The sequence below is a fragment of the Gymnoscopelus braueri genome (genome assembly GCF_963280865.1).
Source record: "Gymnoscopelus braueri genome assembly, chromosome: 15".
NCBI classification, from domain to species: Eukaryota; Metazoa; Chordata; class Actinopteri; order Myctophiformes; family Myctophidae; genus Gymnoscopelus; species Gymnoscopelus braueri.
In genome coordinates, this window is record NC_137620.1 from 29,348,211 (window position 1) to 29,365,710 (window position 17,500).

General features: G+C 42.9%; 1 protein-coding gene across 3 annotated transcripts; it reads right to left on the reverse strand.

Annotated features, from left to right (window-relative positions):
* Window positions 1-1,950: 1,950 nt before the first annotated feature.
* agfg2 (ArfGAP with FG repeats 2) lies at window positions 1,951-16,446 on the reverse strand. Of its 3 annotated transcripts, XR_013934650.1 has the most exons (15): window positions 15,868-16,446; window positions 14,128-14,221; window positions 12,697-12,812; window positions 11,260-11,404; window positions 10,683-10,803; window positions 10,382-10,486; window positions 8,679-8,711; window positions 5,934-6,221; window positions 5,119-5,194; window positions 4,965-5,008; window positions 4,652-4,738; window positions 4,077-4,196; window positions 3,374-3,444; window positions 2,890-3,177; window positions 1,951-2,837 (listed from the first exon to the last, which is right to left on the reverse strand). XR_013934650.1 is itself a non-coding variant. In XM_080452118.1 (14 exons), exons 1-14 carry the CDS (start codon window positions 16,032-16,034, stop codon window positions 3,130-3,132), a joined length of 1,515 nt encoding a protein of 504 aa, XP_080308244.1. In that variant the 5' UTR covers window positions 16,035-16,446; the 3' UTR covers window positions 1,951-3,129. The 3 variants fall into 3 exon arrangements, 2 of the variants coding, with proteins under 2 accessions (XP_080308244.1, XP_080308245.1); XM_080452118.1 differs by having other exon boundaries at window positions 1,951-3,177; XM_080452119.1 differs by lacking the exon at window positions 8,679-8,711 and having other exon boundaries at window positions 1,951-3,177.
* Between the last annotated feature and the right edge of the window lie 1,054 nt (window positions 16,447-17,500).

The window sequence follows — 17,500 nt, forward strand, 5'->3', positions numbered from 1 at the left end:
TAAATAAGCAACTACGCTTTGGAAACAAGCCCCCAAAAATATATTTACAAGCAACTTAACAGAAAAAGAAGCCCAAAGTCGCTTATAATAAGCGGACATGGCAACGCTGGTTGTAGCGCTGCAGCAGCAGACAGCTACCGTGGGGGAATGGCTGTCAATCAACGCTGGGAGAGGATCATGCTTTGCTTCCAACACACTAAAAGCCTCAGCGTCTTCTCCTACCTAGAGTGTAGTGTAGGATACACATGGGACCAAATGGACCCTTGGTTCCATTATGTACACTATAGGAGTATAGGCTACCAGTGGTGGAAAGTAACGAAGTACATTTACTCAAGTACTGTACTTAAGTACAATTTTGAGGTGTTTTACTTTACTGGAGTATTTCCAATCTTCAGTACTTTTATTTCTACTCCACTGCAATTATTTGAAAACTTTAGTTACTTTGTAGATTTTGATTAATATTATAAAACATACATTAACCACTTCAGCTCTATATACATTTAGAAATGTGAAAATAGCCGATCTACAAGCTCACAATGCGTCACTATGCAATGCATTGTGAGCCTGTAGATCTGCTGTTTTCAAAAGATTTTTTAATACATTTCAAAACCTGTGAAATGGGACATTCTGCAAAATGAGTACTTTCTACTTTTGGTACTTTAAGTACATTCCTGATAGGAGCCAAATGGGACCCAAATGTAACCTCGGTTAGAGAGTCACTTTTTATTGACAAATTTGACAATGAGATTTTTATTGTTGTGGGGTTTCACGGACTTATGAGTAAACTGTAATAAAAGACAATGTTGGACATTTTATACTAGAGTAGGCTTTAAAAAAAAATACTAGAGTAGGCTTTTTCTCGCAAATCAATGAGAATATTAAGTATCACATAGCCTACAGTATGCCAACGGGTTGTTAATTATCTCTAATTGGCTATGGATAATGCATCAGATTAAACTGATGGCAGTGAGGGGAACAGTGATTTAAGACTCATTTGTGCTGTAAAATAGGTTTATTTGCAAGCAAGTTATCTGTGACTGCACTGGTGTGATGGATTGAATCCTTGCACGATTGCCTTACTGTAATTAGTTCTCTCATGTGCTTTTAAATTCTGATTACTCAGTATAACAGTAGAGATAAGCAAATCGATTAATACATATTTAATATGATGCTTAAACTGATTACTAGTAATCTCGTAGAGTACTGTAATATTTTCTGATATTATGCAATATGTAACCAGGTGTAACCTTCTGCACAAGGTTAGGACAAAGTGTACAACATGCGCCCTCTGCTGTCTGGTGGAATCATTACCTCTGATGATCAATGGTGCAACACACGCACACACGCACGCACACACACACACACACACACACACACACACACACACACACACACACACACACACACACACACACACACACACACACACACACACACACACACACACACACACACACACACACACAATTGTACATTACATATTTTTACATGTTTATATGTATTTTTACATCCATTCTGCATTGGTAGGTTAAGCTCATTGCTTCAGTTAAGGTTAAATAACTTGTTAGTATAGTTCTGTTGAGTTGAACATAGTTCCTCAGTCTGTTTCTTCTGTTGCACACCTTGTGGACATGTCAAAAGCAGTTTTCCATTCAAATGGAATTGTTTTAACCTTTTTTAGTTTTATCATTTTTAACCCTAACCCCTAAATGCTTAAGCCTACAACTGACCGCGGCCTGAATCCTTTACTATCTAAATAAAAATTACCCTTTCCCCCAAGGGGACCTGAAAATAAATCCCCTACAAGGTAAATTTTGACTGGTATTAATATTGTTGTGGGGATTTTGGGTATCCACAAGGACTGTAATACCTAGACTAGACCACACACACACACACACACACACACACACACACACACACACACACACACACACAAATAATGGGACCAACTAAAGAAGCAACAAACTGGACTTTATGAACATGGGTACTTCTCATTACAAAGACTCTTACATTGGTCTCTTTTTATGTTTTTGCAAAAGAAATTAAAAAAACAATCTATTTGACCTCCATGTCACCTGAAAACAACAAGAAACATTTGGTCCATTACATGGAGCGATTAAACACACATCTAGTTAATTTTCAAATTGCTTTTACATTCAATAGCATCTCCTTTAGCCCTCCAAGCACATGCAGCCTGAGAGTGAAACACACAGACAAAATAAACTCTTTGAAGAACAAAACGTAAACGTTGACATGATATAACAAATAGGCTATACGATCGAGTTCAACATACGCACTATGAGAAAAGCTCTGTCTCTCTCGTATCTCAGATTCCCATGCATCAGGAGGCTATTAAGGCTGTTATTATAACCGTCACTAAGGTACTGTAGGCTAAACAGACGCCACTGAGCGGGCGTCTATCAAAGCCTCTATGAGGAATCTCTAGGTATCGTACAGTAAACATGGACAGGTCAAATGGCTAGTGTTGACAGTTTTATAAGCAGGAGATGGAAGTGACTAGCAGCAGTAGCAATGTGCATGTATGTCTGTGTGCGCGTGTGCACATGTCTGTGTGTGTGTGTGTGTGTGTGTGTGTGTGTGTGTGTGTGTGTGTGTGTGATGCATGTGTATTTCTGCAGGTCAAGATCATAGGAGGCGTCCTTCACTCGTGACTCCCACAGAACCCTGAGGTGGCTGCTATTGGCACACAAACACCTTTGATACGTGACATGGTAGAAACACAGCAGACACACACATACACACACACACGCACTCTCTACTCACTTTTTCGCATACTCATGCATACAAAATATTATACATTTAATTGTACTGACACTCTCCACACACACACACACACACACACACACACACACACACACACACACACACACACACACACACACACACACACACACACAGTCACCCACACACAACACGCACCACGTAAACACAGATTGGGGCCGCGTGGACATTAGCGTTCTCTCAGGGGGTGAAAATACTTCAGAGGCAAATGGCAGCAGCTCCTCAAGTTCACTCTTCCACTCCCCTGTCTCCCTCTGTTCCCAGAGATGGATGGATGGGTGGGTGGGTGGGTGGGTAGAAGGGGGAAGGGGGGCAGGGGCGCCAGTATCAGATGAAAGGATTCCGCGACGATCCTCTGCTGGGGTAAACATTCCCCTGAGAGAGAGAGACAGACGGAGACAGAGAAAGAGCAAGAAAGAGAAAGGACGTTACTACACTTGCTGTGTTTCTCAACAGACGGAACTTGAAGTACCATTACCAAATATCCACTGATGATTCAGTTACCCTTAGCTTTCTAAAAGCGGTCTATTGAAGCACACCCTGTGTGCCACTTCAGCAACTGGGTACTCACGGTGAATGGGTTCACCGACATCGGACGGGGGACTTTGGGCTCGGAGTCGGGTGCGGGGAACGAGGCAAAACCTGAAAGCACACAAACATATTCCCACGCTCAGCTGGCAGGAGAGATGAAAACATCACTCCACTGCCCCGACTGTGAGTGAAAAGTGCAATCCGCAAACTGTACATGTGAGTGCTAACCGAGCAATGATGCCAGGGCTAGCTCTATATTAGGTGTGTGAATTGGTATTCCTGGGCTGTTGCCGGGCTGAGGGTGCTGCTAGTCGCTGTTGAGAGAGTAAATCATTAGCAGTGCAGTTGGCGCCTCACAGCCTTTCAGGCTGAGTGCATTTGATCTGTAGCCAGCACACATACATATAGACGCCCCACTAGCAGCCAGGGGGACCAGTACGTGGATCATGTTAATCAGAATCATGGATATATACATGTTAAGTACATTTTGGTACAGATTCTGCACTGAATATATGGGTGAAAATGTGTACAGCTATCCTTATTACAGTACACTGCCGTGTCAGTAAATACAATTTCACATGGGATGACATTGCAGGCTGATGCTGTCATATTAGGTTATCAATATTATTCTATTCTATTTTATTATGTGTTAATTTATAAACGCATCATATGTTTATCAAATGAAATGGTAATCAACATAAATGAATATATTGTAATCTAAGTTGATATACTACACTACTTGCCGTTGGCTTCCTGGTTGCTTGCTGACTCATGAGGAAATGCATTCTGGGAGGTAGAGGCAGGAAAGGTTGTGGACGGCGGGAATATTGAGGTGGGCGAGGTGACGAACGCATTAGAGTCACCTGTAGAAAACAAACACTCATTCATATACAAAGCAAATGAAGAATGACAATAGTCTCTCCTACAATATCTGCCTGACAGAACTGTGGCAGCTGGCCATATGCAAAGTTCACACCAGCAGCAGCAACGATTGTCCTTGTTTTTCCGCTAAATGGGTGTGTACAAAACTCTGCCTCCTGCCTAAAACTCATATTTCCAGAAAAAGTAAACATTTAGATAAAATAAAAAAGGAAAGTGGAATTTGTTACGGACATAATTTGAACCAAGACCCGTCATTTGTAGATGTGAATAATTGTACTGGTACAAGAGCAATCAAATGTAGAGAAAACTGGGTAATGTTTTTATAACATTGCTGCTAATATGAGCTTTGTTGTTCAGATCTTAGATCAGTAGGGTGCGGCAAAGTCACAGGTCAATGGGGACTGTTTTGTGGAAGGACCCTACAAGCACAGCTTACCTCCTGAGGTGTTGTTGAAGGGGTTACTGGGAGAGAGGGCAACAGGCTCCTGGGAAGCAGAGCTGCAACTGAATGGGTTCGGGAAATCTGAGAGGCACACAAAACAGTTTGGAGGTGATGGGAGAGAATTCACACAGGGGTTAAGAGGATACATTCCTGGCTTCATTCAAAATTGCGCAACAAAGCCGGTGGCTGTGTGACAGACATTTGCATCTTAATGAGGTCTGTGGAACAGTTTAGAAGTCTGCAAGATGAAAGCAAACCCGACCGGGTTTAGCAGAATGAGTCAACATCCTCACTACACTATACGTACTTGCAAATGTTTGGGAGCCAGAGACTGTATCGACACCCGGAGAACTGAGGATGATAAGAGGAAAAGATAATTATGAGCACATGCACACTGAAGATGCCTGCATTACTAGTGCAGGCATTATTAGTTTTTCTTGATTGATTTTGTATTGTTTTACCTTGCAGGAGGTGTGGAACTGGAAGAGAGCCTGTTGCCGAAGAGGGTGCTGTACTGTGGAGGCCCACCAGGTGGCACTAAAACAAACATTCATCAAAAACACCATAATAACCTGGCTGCAAGTCCCTAAACAGCTGGTCATTTCAGAGATCAAATGTCATTATCTGAACATGTGCATTACATCTCATAGAGGTTGGGTTCAAAGTTGCTGATCTGAAGTGTGCACTGCACAAAAGCATTACAAGAAGTTTGAGTAAAAAACCCTTACAAGTAGTTTGAGTAAACACCCCTCTACGCTCAACGTGATATTAATCAAACCAGGTCATGACAGATAATCAATAGTAAACCTGCGACAGCCACTGGAGAAAGCAGTGAAGTGTGTGCTATACAACCCAACACATACATGCTCAAGGGATCTTTTGCCAGTATCCCTGCACATGTACATTAAAGAAGGAGCTACCACTTAGCAATGTACGGTACAGCAAACAATCAAACTGAGACACATTAACAAGGTCTTCTGGGAACTTCTGGATTATCAGATCCAGCAGAGAAACACAATAAGGATAAATCACTTGGCATTTCAAGTAAGGATGTTACATAACCCAGTTTGGCTTACCACTGCCAACCCCCACCCCACTCAATTTCTCTGTAACTTGTCCCTAGCTATTAAAACACCCCACCTTCCCCTTAAACCCTAACCAATCGATATAAGCTCACCAGCGTTCACACTACACACTACAGGCACAAAGCAAACACACTCACATGCTCATTAATACATTCCCTTCTGCTCTCAAGCATGTTCTCCAGCTGTCCTACCTGTGCCAGGAGATGTGTCAGAGAAGACGCTGTCCAGGTGAGACACTGCAGCATACTTGTCCTGTGAGGTTCTATTGGCGACAGCAGCAGCAGTCTGGCTGAGACCAGTTGGCTGATGCTGCTGTTGCTGCTGATGATGTTGCAGTGGTTGCGGGTGGGAGTGGGACTGGGGCAAGGGCAGGGACAAGGACTGAGGATGAGGCTGGCTCAGACCCCCGAAGTCCGCACTCAGAGACTTAGGGAAGGCCCTGAAGGGGCCCGAGCACCCTGAGGCTGAGACCGTACGACCTGAGAACAACATGACAGACTTAAGGCTGATTCATTTACAGAGTTGACAAAATGTGTTAGTTTTCAACAGAAGCACAACAAAGTACAAATTAGCTCTTAGCATCAGAGTATGCATATCTGTTGACTATAGAAGTTCATTTCCACTGCCACTGAATCGGATTTCAAAGGCCTGAATTGTGATTTTGTTTTTTACGGCATGGCACAGTAGCGGCAGAGCCATCTGGAAGGAGCAACGCTGTCTAGATGAGGGTCTGTCAGTGAGTCTGTGAGTCCGGGGCTAATCTAACAAAGCACTGGACTGATTAGCGCAACATTTCTTGTGTATGCTGCAATTTTTATTTCTATCTTTTAAAACTTTTTATATATGATAAAATGTTATGCTGGAAGTCAATGGAGGTCGGATTGGGCTGAAACGTTGCCCAAATATGGAGATAAATGACAGCATGGTACTGACATCATAATACTGATGTCATACTGCTGATGATGATACTATAGATGTCATAGACTGGCCACACAAAGATCCATCTGGAAGCCACACCGTTATTAGGATGGTGCTGTTGCAGTTCCACTTTATATCGAACTTTATATATGTACAAAGACAAAGAGTTTTCCTGCGCACAAATGTGAGACAGGTACTTGAGGCAAAAGAATAAGATTGAACTGAACTGAATTCTGAGTCTGTCACAATTGCGAGGGGAAAAAAACAGTTCAGGCCATAAATCTCATTCAGTGGTGGGCATGGGCTTCCATGGCACCTGTAGATCCTAATGAAGAATGTACAGTACATGAAGCTAAAGCCTTAGTTATACGAAAATAGTCGATCTCCAAGCTCACAACATGTCACAGCGTGTGTTGTGAGCTTGGAGATCAACTATTTGTGGTGTGCAACACTGCATGGCACGCAAGTCAACTAAGTATAAATTAGGCTTAACACTATGTAGGACTTCATCCAAGGCTCTGCAACAACAGTCCACTGAATATAAGTACACACTCTAAGTCAGATGACATAAAACAGCTGATACATTAAATCTAACTCTAAAGAAAAAAGGTTTTATTCTTAGCATGACAGCTTCATGCTATGGAGCATGTGATATGTCATTCAACACATCAATCATCACAGTGTCTCCATCTGTCCATGCACACATTTATCCTTTACAGTAAGCAGGCAGAGTTGCAAACAGTTTTCAGGGCAGTGATCAAATAAATGCAATTGTAAGGGCATAAAAAGCACAGGACATCTTCAATAACATCAGAGAGTGTGTGTGTGTGTGTGTGTGTGTGTGTGTGTGTGTGTGTGCGTGTGTGTGTGTGTGTGTGTGTGTGTGTGTGTGTGCGTGCGTGTGTGCGTGCGTGCGTGCGTGCGTGCGTGCGTGCGTGCGTGCGTGCGTGTGTGCGTGTGAGAGATAGTATAAGACACACACTACACACCAAGCATGCTATTACCAGGGCAGGGCACGCTATTTGGATGCAGAGCCAAATGAACATTAGTTTTGTTTGTGAAATCTAATTTGAAGCATGAATAGCAGCCTTCAGAGTTAGATTTGTGCTGTCGAGAGCCTAAGAGCTAGAGACCAGACGAGGCAGGAGGTGAAGACAGTAGACTAGACCTGACAAGAGATTATCTAAGGTGATAAAGCATGCCAAAACCAAGTGGGTGCATTGTTGGTATGGTATTTCCTCCGCTGGCCTCCGATTGGTTATATGCACGATTCAGATATCTTGCCTATCTTGCTAAATGGCATCCTAGCATACTTCCTAGACTACGTGTTTGGAATGTTAATGTGCTTTGTGTGATTACAACTGTGGCCTACATAGCTTTCCAACACTCTGTGACACGACGTGGTGTGAAATATCACTGGGGCCTCTGTTGACAGGGAGGGAGGGGTACCGGCTACTGCCTAAAAATAACTTCCACTTTAAACTTGTTCTTCTTCCTCTGGGGGGGGGGACAGTGTGCATGCGTGCACACTATGTCCTTGGCACCCCCACCACAACCCCCAGTCTTCGGATGTGGGCTTTGAAAGGAGGTATGGGCCGATGAAAGATGAAAAATATTGACCGTCACTGACGTTGGCGTGACGTTGGCTGGTAGTGTGCCTGAATTGCGTACCGCCAAAGACACTTTAAGCACTTTCAACCTGACATCCCTATTTGGGCACTTCAATAATAACCGATCTACAAGTTTGCAACGCGTCGCTATTTTTGCTACTTGTCGTACGATGAAGTATATAGGGTTTAAGTGGTTAACATGCATTGGATGTATTCCATTCTACTCAATTGTGCTGTGTTCTCTTGCATTCAGTGCTGTTGTCGAGCAAGAAAATGAAATTCATATACACATGAAGCATAAAGCTAGTATGGCCCACATCTATATCACATCCATTATGAATGACATATAGTGGCGAGCTTATCGATCCCAGAGCACACACAAATGCATTGGTCTGTGCAGTGCCTTACCTAAAGTGAAGTGGTTTTTGAAAGTGCTACTGGCTATGAGACATAGGTGGGATAGATGAAGGGGTAGGGAAAGAGAGAGAGAAATATGGAAAGAAAGAGATATATTAAGAGATTGGGTTGCCGGAGACATAGGAGAATACAAAAGAGGAAACATACATTGAAATATTATGTAAGCTACGCGAGCCATTAAAATCACATGGACCCGCTATAGCTTTTCTACACTGGGTGCCACACCAGACAATTGCGTTTGCCTTTGCTGACCTTAATTTTGCACAGACATTCGGTGAGGGGCGTGACAGTAACTCACCGGGGTACTATGTTGACATAACTTGGTATCAAAAACACTGACCAGCTTGCAGTTCATACTGTGTGTCAAATACCTCAGTGTCAAATACCTCTGAGGTCAGTGACTTCTCCTTTCTTTCTTCCTAGAAATAGACTTGAAGTGGATAGTGTCATAGCTGGGAGCTTAGAATATACTCCCAAAGTGAATTTTAATAAATTACCACCAAGGTGGGTAATTTATTAAAAGTCACTATTGGAGCATGATCCAGTGTGCGGACTCTGTTCCATTTTAGCTTGAACTGATGTCTAGCACCTTTTAGCATTCAGGTGTGCATGCCTTGTTAACTTCTTTGCAACACTGGGAGCCAGGCTGTCAAAATGTTCAAAGACTTGTCCAGTCTTTTTCAAGCTTGATATACAGTACACAAGTAAATCATACCATCAGCTCTACTCATACATACCCACTGTTGAATGAAGGCAGAAGGGTGATTTATACTTAGTTGTGCACTGCGACGCATTGTGAGCTTTTAAATCGGCTGTATTTGGAACGCAACCAAGTATAAATCAGGCATTTCACTGTGCATCAGTCTCATATCCACTGTTGATAGTCTGTACATACAGTATCTCTATTCATAGGTGATGGAAGTATATTCATGTATAGATTCTCTGGTGACACTAGATTGCACATTATACTTATTTTTATATGTGTTATACATGTGTTATGTTTATACATACGTACATTAACTCAGTCAGATCCAGTGCAGAGTCTAGGGTCAGACTCCAAGACACAAAGATTACTATGTGTTACCAAAAATAAAAACTAATATGGGAACTCGATATTTTATCTTTAGGGCAGGTCAATTATGGAATTCATTACTATAACTTTGTATTGATTGATTTACTATTATTTTTGTGTGTGAGTGTGCAAAGTTGTATTTTGATCTGTCTATGCTGTAATACTTGGTTGTTGTTTTTATCATTATTGTATGCTGTAATGTTATGTTTTATGTGGACTGGACTCTTGGAAGATTAGCTGATGGGCTAAAAGAGATCCAAATCAAATCAAATCAAATCCAAGTCGATTTATTTTTCAATTTTATTCTTATTTCTCTACTCTTACCTGCACCTATCCTGTGTTTCACACTTGCTGCTGTTGCTGCTACAGCACGACACCTAAACTTCCCCATGGGGATCAATAAAGGTCTATCTTATCTTATCTTCTCACTCATGTCAACCCATCAAGTATTCTTCTAGGAAGAAATTTAGGAGGACATTTGATATTGTTGTTAATGAGGGCACAACAATATCCACACAGGAATACAGAATGTACCCCAAAACTGGCTCTGACGTTTGTTCCTCCTAGACCTAGAAAGATACCAAGAAGGAAATTGGTATAGGAGAGGCTGTGAGCAACAGACCTGAGGGTCTTGGCAGAGCAGGGAAGGAGGGGACATGATTTTGAGCTCCCAGGGTTGAGGAGAGGGAACCCGGCCGTTGTCTTTCGATCCCACACATACCAGGGTCTGGGTTGAGGGCAGAAAGTTGGAGATGAAAACGTCAACAAAAACCAAGAGAGATCGAGGAATAAAGATACATAAACAAAAGGAGAAACGTTGGAGAGCTGACAACAAGTGAGCTTGTTCCGTGGCTAAAACCTTTCACAGCGTGACAGGCGTCTCTTTGGGCGCACGGCCCGTCAGTGAAAGGCCGCCCTCTTACCTTTCAGAGGGGGGTCTCTGAAGCTCTGCGAGCGCGAGGGCCGAGCCGTGAACACATCCGTTCGCATGTCAGCAGGGGAGACAGTGGGCACTCGATCCCAGGGCGGCAGTTGGGACTGTGACTGGAGGACCAGAGAGAGGGACAGAGAGAGAGAGAGGGAAAGACAGAGAGAGGGAAAGAGAAAGAGAAAGAGACAGAGAGAAAAACATAGACACAAAGGTCAACGAGTCAGTCAGGCATTCTCAATAATTCATATGTGGTAACTTTGATGTGTGGGCAACCTGGTCTTTCTCTCTGACCATCCATCTTTGTCTCACTTTGCTCATTGCTGCAACACCAACTCTCTCTCGTTCTAGCTCCCCCTTTTATCTTGCTGCATGTTTCTTCACCTCCCCTCTCAAATCAGTCAATTTACTTCTGGCCCAATTTCTCTATCATACCACCCCCATCCAATTTCCATACAACTTCACTCATAGTTGATTATATCTGTGCATGCATACGTGCATGTGTTGAGTATAGATGAAGACAAAAAGTTGAAGCTTGAGTTTTTACCCTGGTTTTCCACCTGAATACTCACCAATGGCCTTGTCGGTCTGGTGTTGGGTGGCATGGCATGAGAGGGGACCTGGGTTGCAAGAGGGCCATGGGATGGGGGCAAGGCCTGGACACCGGGGCTCCATGGTCCCTCCACATCCCTCCGATTCTTACTCTTAGAAAAATGCCTGGAAGAGATTGGATATTTACTAGGCAGTGCAAGATTCATATTGCACATTGTTTGTATGTATTTGAGTAAATACTCAGACATATGTTTATTGGTCAAGACAGACTAGAAACTAGTTAGTATGGCTTCATCACTGTCTGCTTGAACTGCTATATTAGGATTAATGCAACATGATGACACATATGACATCTGTAAGGGTCACACTGACCAGCTACTGGACACTTGTGTGTACTGGTCACTAAAGGTCTCTGATTTAAATAAAGATGAGAAGGAGACAGGATCATACTAGGATTGCAACATGGATGAGAGACGGATGCAGGATGCTCATAGGATTAAAACCCCTTGTGATTGGTAGGTAAGAATAGATTTGATTATGTCTGCCTGGACAGGGAAAGAATGAGGGTATATAAGCTGCTTGAAACTGAATGAAGGCAGCTCACTACCGCACTTGCTAGATTAGACTTAGAACCAATGTTGTAAATGAACTTTGTGCTGAATAAATAGTGAAGCATCACATGGTGAATGCCCTCCCCAGATCCTTACGCTAAACTTTACCATAAAACACAACAAAGCCATGGCTAATCACAACCATCTCTAACTTTACACCTAAAGAGATTTTTATTTGGACCTAATTTTTAACCTAATGCCTAAACACAACCATTTCTACCTATTACCTAAGCTTAACCATCCCTAACCTAATGGGGCAGCCATAGCTGAATACGTATAGAGGCCCCGGTTAACCACCCCCCCCAGTGGTGTGTTCTAGTTTTTTCGGAGGGTATAAGAATACGATACGATGCGCGTGGTCGTGGGTATACGCTCTCGCGTTTTCAATGGATGAAATGGTTATTAGACTGTATACGCTTTTCCCCAAAATAATCTGGACTGTATACGGCGTATACAGCGTATAACGGTAGAACACACCACTGCCCCCGCCCACCCCGGCCCCCAGTCTATGTGTCGAAGTGTCCCTGAGCAAGACACTTGACCCATAACTGTTCCCCAGGCACTGTATGAAGCTCACTACTTCTAATAGTTAGGATGGGTTAAATGCAGAGAACAAATTTCACATACTGTGACAAAAAGTATCCCCATTTCCCCTAAAACCATTGAAGTCTACAAGCCCTGACAAAAAAACATAGTCATTTTGTATTTTAAAACAAAATGTGGACGCCAGAGAGTTAATGCCTAACCATGTGAACAAAAGAAATCCCCTCAAACCTTTGACATTACTTATTACGGTGTTAATTTTGACCTTTTGAAACATTTGTGAATCCTATGGGACCTTCTCACCATTTCTTCTTCTCGTATTTGTCCTGGAGGAACTCCTTGAACTTCTGAGAGTCTCTCATGTCGCTGCACCCTTCAGTCTTTGGATCAAACACGCAGAGCCATGTCCTTCTCCCAACCTGAACGCGTGCGTGCGCACACACACAAACACACCACAGAAGCACAATTCTTAACAGCATGAACCCTAGCATCCTATTCTGGGGTGAACATTTGGCAATAATAGCCAATCTACGAGCAGACAACGCAAGGCAACGTGTTCTGAGCTTGTAGCTCGGCAATGTTTGGCAAAGAGATTTGGTGTAGAGAGGGAAAAAAGGAGCCCAAAGTATATCAGGATTTAAGTGGTTAAGTGGGATATAGAGCGGTTATCTGATATAGCACTTGATCAGATAAAATATTTGAAATAGATTTCCTTTTTTTTATCCGTCTTATATACAGACATTTGTCCATATAAGTATTAATATTAAAAATGTATTGCATGCACATTTATCATACGCAGGTATTGACTCACTGATGTAAAAGAGCTATGGAATATTCAGGAGAAGAGGTGTATACATTAATCAGCCAGAAACCTCACAGACCAGGCTGTGAGTGATTGTGAATCATCTCCCCTCTTTTACCAATGTGCCAATGGGAGATGCTGGTGATACAATGGAGAATATCATACACCTCTCACCTCCTACCCACTTTACTTGAAATTACTGAGTCACTTGTGCTGTGCATTGGCCAGCAGGACTGACATAATATGAATAATCAGTCAACAATCAGTCAACTGCTTTATTTCCTTTCTATATGGTAAGCCATGGACATGAATATAACATAAGCATGGATCTGAAAATGCATGCATTCAAACTTCTCTCGCTCTCTCTCACTCTCTCTCTCTACTTTTGGACAGTAAGAAAGATAGACAATTACAGAGAGAGATAACAGCATAGCCTGGTTGATTTGTTTCACAGCACTTAAGTGGGCAGAGCAGCAGTGTTCCTCACAATACAGTCCAACCACAAAGTCTAGTCCAACTGGTAACTGGAAGGGAAGCATCAAATTCCACATTGCAACCTGCATGCCAAAATAACAGGATGGCAGAGCGTAGAATTGTACTGTACTTTAGCCCTTCCCTAATCTCTCTCTAAAAAAAATCCTTCCTTTTGCGTTCCCAGATTGGCCCTTACCAAAACAAGCTTTTATAATCAGGGCCTATGACTGTGACTGTTGTCATAATACAAGACAAGGACAAGATAGCCTGTCAATATCGCTGAATACTTATGGCTGCCCTATAACATAGTACCAGAAAATGATAGTAATAACTGCATTCAAATTGTGCTATATGTTACACTAATCCTTATACGATAAGCAGTGTGACGTGAGTGCAGGATGCCCCGCCTCCTAGCCCCTCACTCCACTGGCGATTCTAGTGGCAGCCTTGTCACTCACCTCGTTGCCATGGTTTTGCAGAAACTCCACTTCCTGTTGGGAGAAGGTTGTCATGGAGATAGACTTGACTCTATGGGGAGGGTTGAGGCCTCTCCTGAGATGAAGGGGAGATAGAGAGAGGGGCATCATCAGATCAAAAAGAAAAATGGAAAATGTGATAGTGAGGGTCACTCCACATACTATAATAACATAATCTATCCAGAACAAATTAAACAATTATAGAAAGGTAAAGACAACAAAATTGAAAACTGATTGTTTGTGAGACAGCATAGACGTGTGTTGCTGGGTGGGAACAAAAACAGCAACTAAAATTCCTTTGTGAAAAGAATGTCCCCAAGAAACTATAAGCCTATTTTCTCCATGAACACCAGCAAGTACCGTTAAGTGGGACAGAATGTGGAAGCAGAATGTGCAGACCAGTGCAGAAATGTTGCCACAAAGTAGTACTGAAGAATCTTCCTTTTTTATATACCAAATAAATTGTAAAATGTCTGTTAACAACAGGAACATAAAACATGTGACAACAAATTGAAAAAAAAAATACTTATTGAAGTATTGTCTTAACATGTTTTGACTCAATAAAGTAGGCCTATTAAAAAAAAAAAATCTTCGGCCTCATGTGTGTGTTGGGCCCAAGCTGCTGTCAGCTCAGCATGCAGAACAGAATGTGTCAAAACACACATGAGGAGAGAGAAGAACCCGGGAGAGAGGTGTCAATCATGTTCAAACCTGCTGCACCACCACGACGAAATGAAAGTCAGGTGCGATTATAACGGTTCCGACAACAAGCCTGGGAAACGAGTGTGGTTTCTCTTTTTTGTACTGTAGATCGGAAGGAAATACGCGTGACGAGAGAAGAGAGAGACACACTGCGTAATTAACGTGTAGCCTGTTCTTGTTCCGTCTCACACACCTTCTGATCGACACAGAAATATCCTAAATGTAGGGTAGTTATAGTAGGTTTGGCTTATCTAGTGGGTTTGTTTCAGGCTAAATCATCATTTCAATGATCTGCTTATTTATTTGTAATCCATCCACTGGGGGGGGGGGGGGTACACGACGTGTAGAGGCTATCATATCATATTTGCCCGTGGTGTTAGCTCTGGTCCAGAGCGTTAGCGAGTTCTCTCTAACGCTCTGCCAGGCGCGCAGCTATTCTCATAGACCAAAAATTCCACTACCGTGCGAGGTTTCCAACTTTAGTAAAAATAAACAAAACTATTTCGCTATTCACTGAAAGAAAAATGTGTTTGTGTTGTTGAAAGTCTATTCTCCAGGGTGGGTAGCCTCTCAGGACCCCATCTTCTCTGTATAATACACTTTTTGGGCAGAAAATAAAATGTGTCCGCCAGACACATTTTTTTATTTTATTTACTCCACTGCGACCTCTACAGATCTGGTCAATATAAACTACCATTGACCAGATCTGTAGAGGGCGCAGTGGAGTGAATACAATAATTTCCGTCTGGCGGACATATTTTATTTTCTGCCCAAAAGGTGTATTATACAGAGCTAAAAGGCTTCCCACCCTGGAGAATAGTCTTTCAACAACACAAAACAACCTTTGTTTCGATAAGTAGCGAAATAGTTGTCTTTATTTTTTTACTAAAGTTGGAGACCTCGCACAGTAGTGGAATTTTCAGTCCATGGGAATAGCACAGCGTTAGAGAGAACTCGCTAACGCTCTGGACCAGAGCTACCCCGTGGTGTGTAATAATACCGTAGTAGCAGGCAACTCACAGCATTCCAGAGCACGACGTGCACACGAAGCAGCCCACGGTGATGTCGATGTATGTCACGCCGGGCTGGCTGCACTCGAAGCAGTGCTTGTTGACTCCGGACTGGGCCAGCTCTCGGACCTTGCGAGCGCAGATCTCCTGGTTGTCCCGGTGCTTTCGGTTCGACATTATGTGGACCGTAGCGTCTCTCTGTCCCCTTGGCTTGTCTCCAGTAAGCCAGTAGTAGTAGTAGTAGTACTAGTACCCGTGTGTGTGTGTGTGTGTGTGTGTGTGTGTGTGTGTGTGTGTGTCTGTCTGTCTGTCTGTCTGTCTCTCCTCCACAATCCTCCTCCCCGATTCCTCCTCCGTTTACTACGGCGTGTCTCTCTCTCTCACGCCCGCATTGTGAGAACAATTATGCGGCTTCTCCTCTCGCGTTCGGCGCGGCCGGATAGGAGCCGCATGCATGATGCATGCTGCATCATGTAAATGTATGTAACGTAATGTATGCACTGGCTGTCTGTTGTGACACGAGTGAATGACAGAAAGAGGACAAATGACAAGTTGGAACAATGTCGTTATTTATGTTGTCATTGTTGCTGCAGCAATTCTCTCTCTCTGAGTGGAGGAAAAATGTGTGTCGCTCCACTCTCTCTCTCTCCCTCCCTCTCCCTCTCTCTGCTGCACATCACACGCACACCCCCTTTTTTGGCAAGAAGACGAGGCGCTTTGGACCGGGGACAGATTATATTTTCCTCCTTTTTTTTTCTTTTTTACTCTGAAGCCAGCCACGGAAAGGAGAGGAACGCCTTCTTCTTAGAACAACTAATTCTAAATTGATTATTAACAATAGTGGACTTCAGATATCCGATTAGGCTTATAGGCCTATTTGCTAATTCCTAGAAGTGGAAAAGAAAATGAAAAGCCCACGTCCTTAGTCTTTTCAGCCTATCTTGTTAAAGCAACTTTAGCAATATAAAAACAATGCGTGCCATTAACATTTTTAGTTACCTGACATAGGGGCCTACATTAAATGCAATAATAAAGACGCAAATTGGGTTATCAATTCAAAATCAGGGTAAAAGAAGTGATGCGTCACTTTTACTTGTATTAAACGTGCCATTTTCTAAAACATGCATATTTTTACAAAGCAAAACATTGGAACATTATTTGAACTCATAAATGGTGGTTAAAGGCCAGACACTTGCTCTGCAGTGACGTATTTTGGTCAGCAGGGGGAAGGAGACACTCGCCACCATCTGGTGCCCTGCCCTGCTGCGTGGACTCCTGTGCGTCACTCTAAATTTAACATTTTAATTGGTCTCGCGTTGCCACACGATTGGAGATCTACATTTTAATAGTCTCTGGTGGAGACCATTAAGGCCTGAGGTATGTATGTGTATGGCCAGGGGCCTGCCAACACTCCTGGATCCTGCAGGAGTCTCCTGGATTTCAACCACGTCTCCTGACAATCTCCTGGACAGACCCCCCCCCCTCCCCCAAATAAATCTCCTGGATTCTGACAGTCCAATGTTGGCAACCCTGACTATGGCCAGTGTTGGTAAAAGTACTCACATTTTGTAGGCTACTTAAGTAAAAGTAATAATACCAAAGTAAACGTACAAAAGTATTGGCATCAAAATATAGCCCTACTT

Coding starts and splice junctions, on each gene's coding strand:
- agfg2 (XM_080452118.1), bottom strand. CDS start 16,034: ATGTCGAACCGAAAGCACCGGGACAACCAGGAGATCTGCGCTCGCAAG. Junction 14,222..15,867: donor ACGTCGTGCTCTGGAATGCT/GTGAGTTGCCTG, acceptor CCTTCATCTCAG/GAGAGGCCTCAACCCTCCCC. Junction 5,195..5,933: donor TGACACATCTCCTGGCACAG/GTAGGACAGCTG, acceptor TGTTTGTTTTAG/TGCCACCTGGTGGGCCTCCA.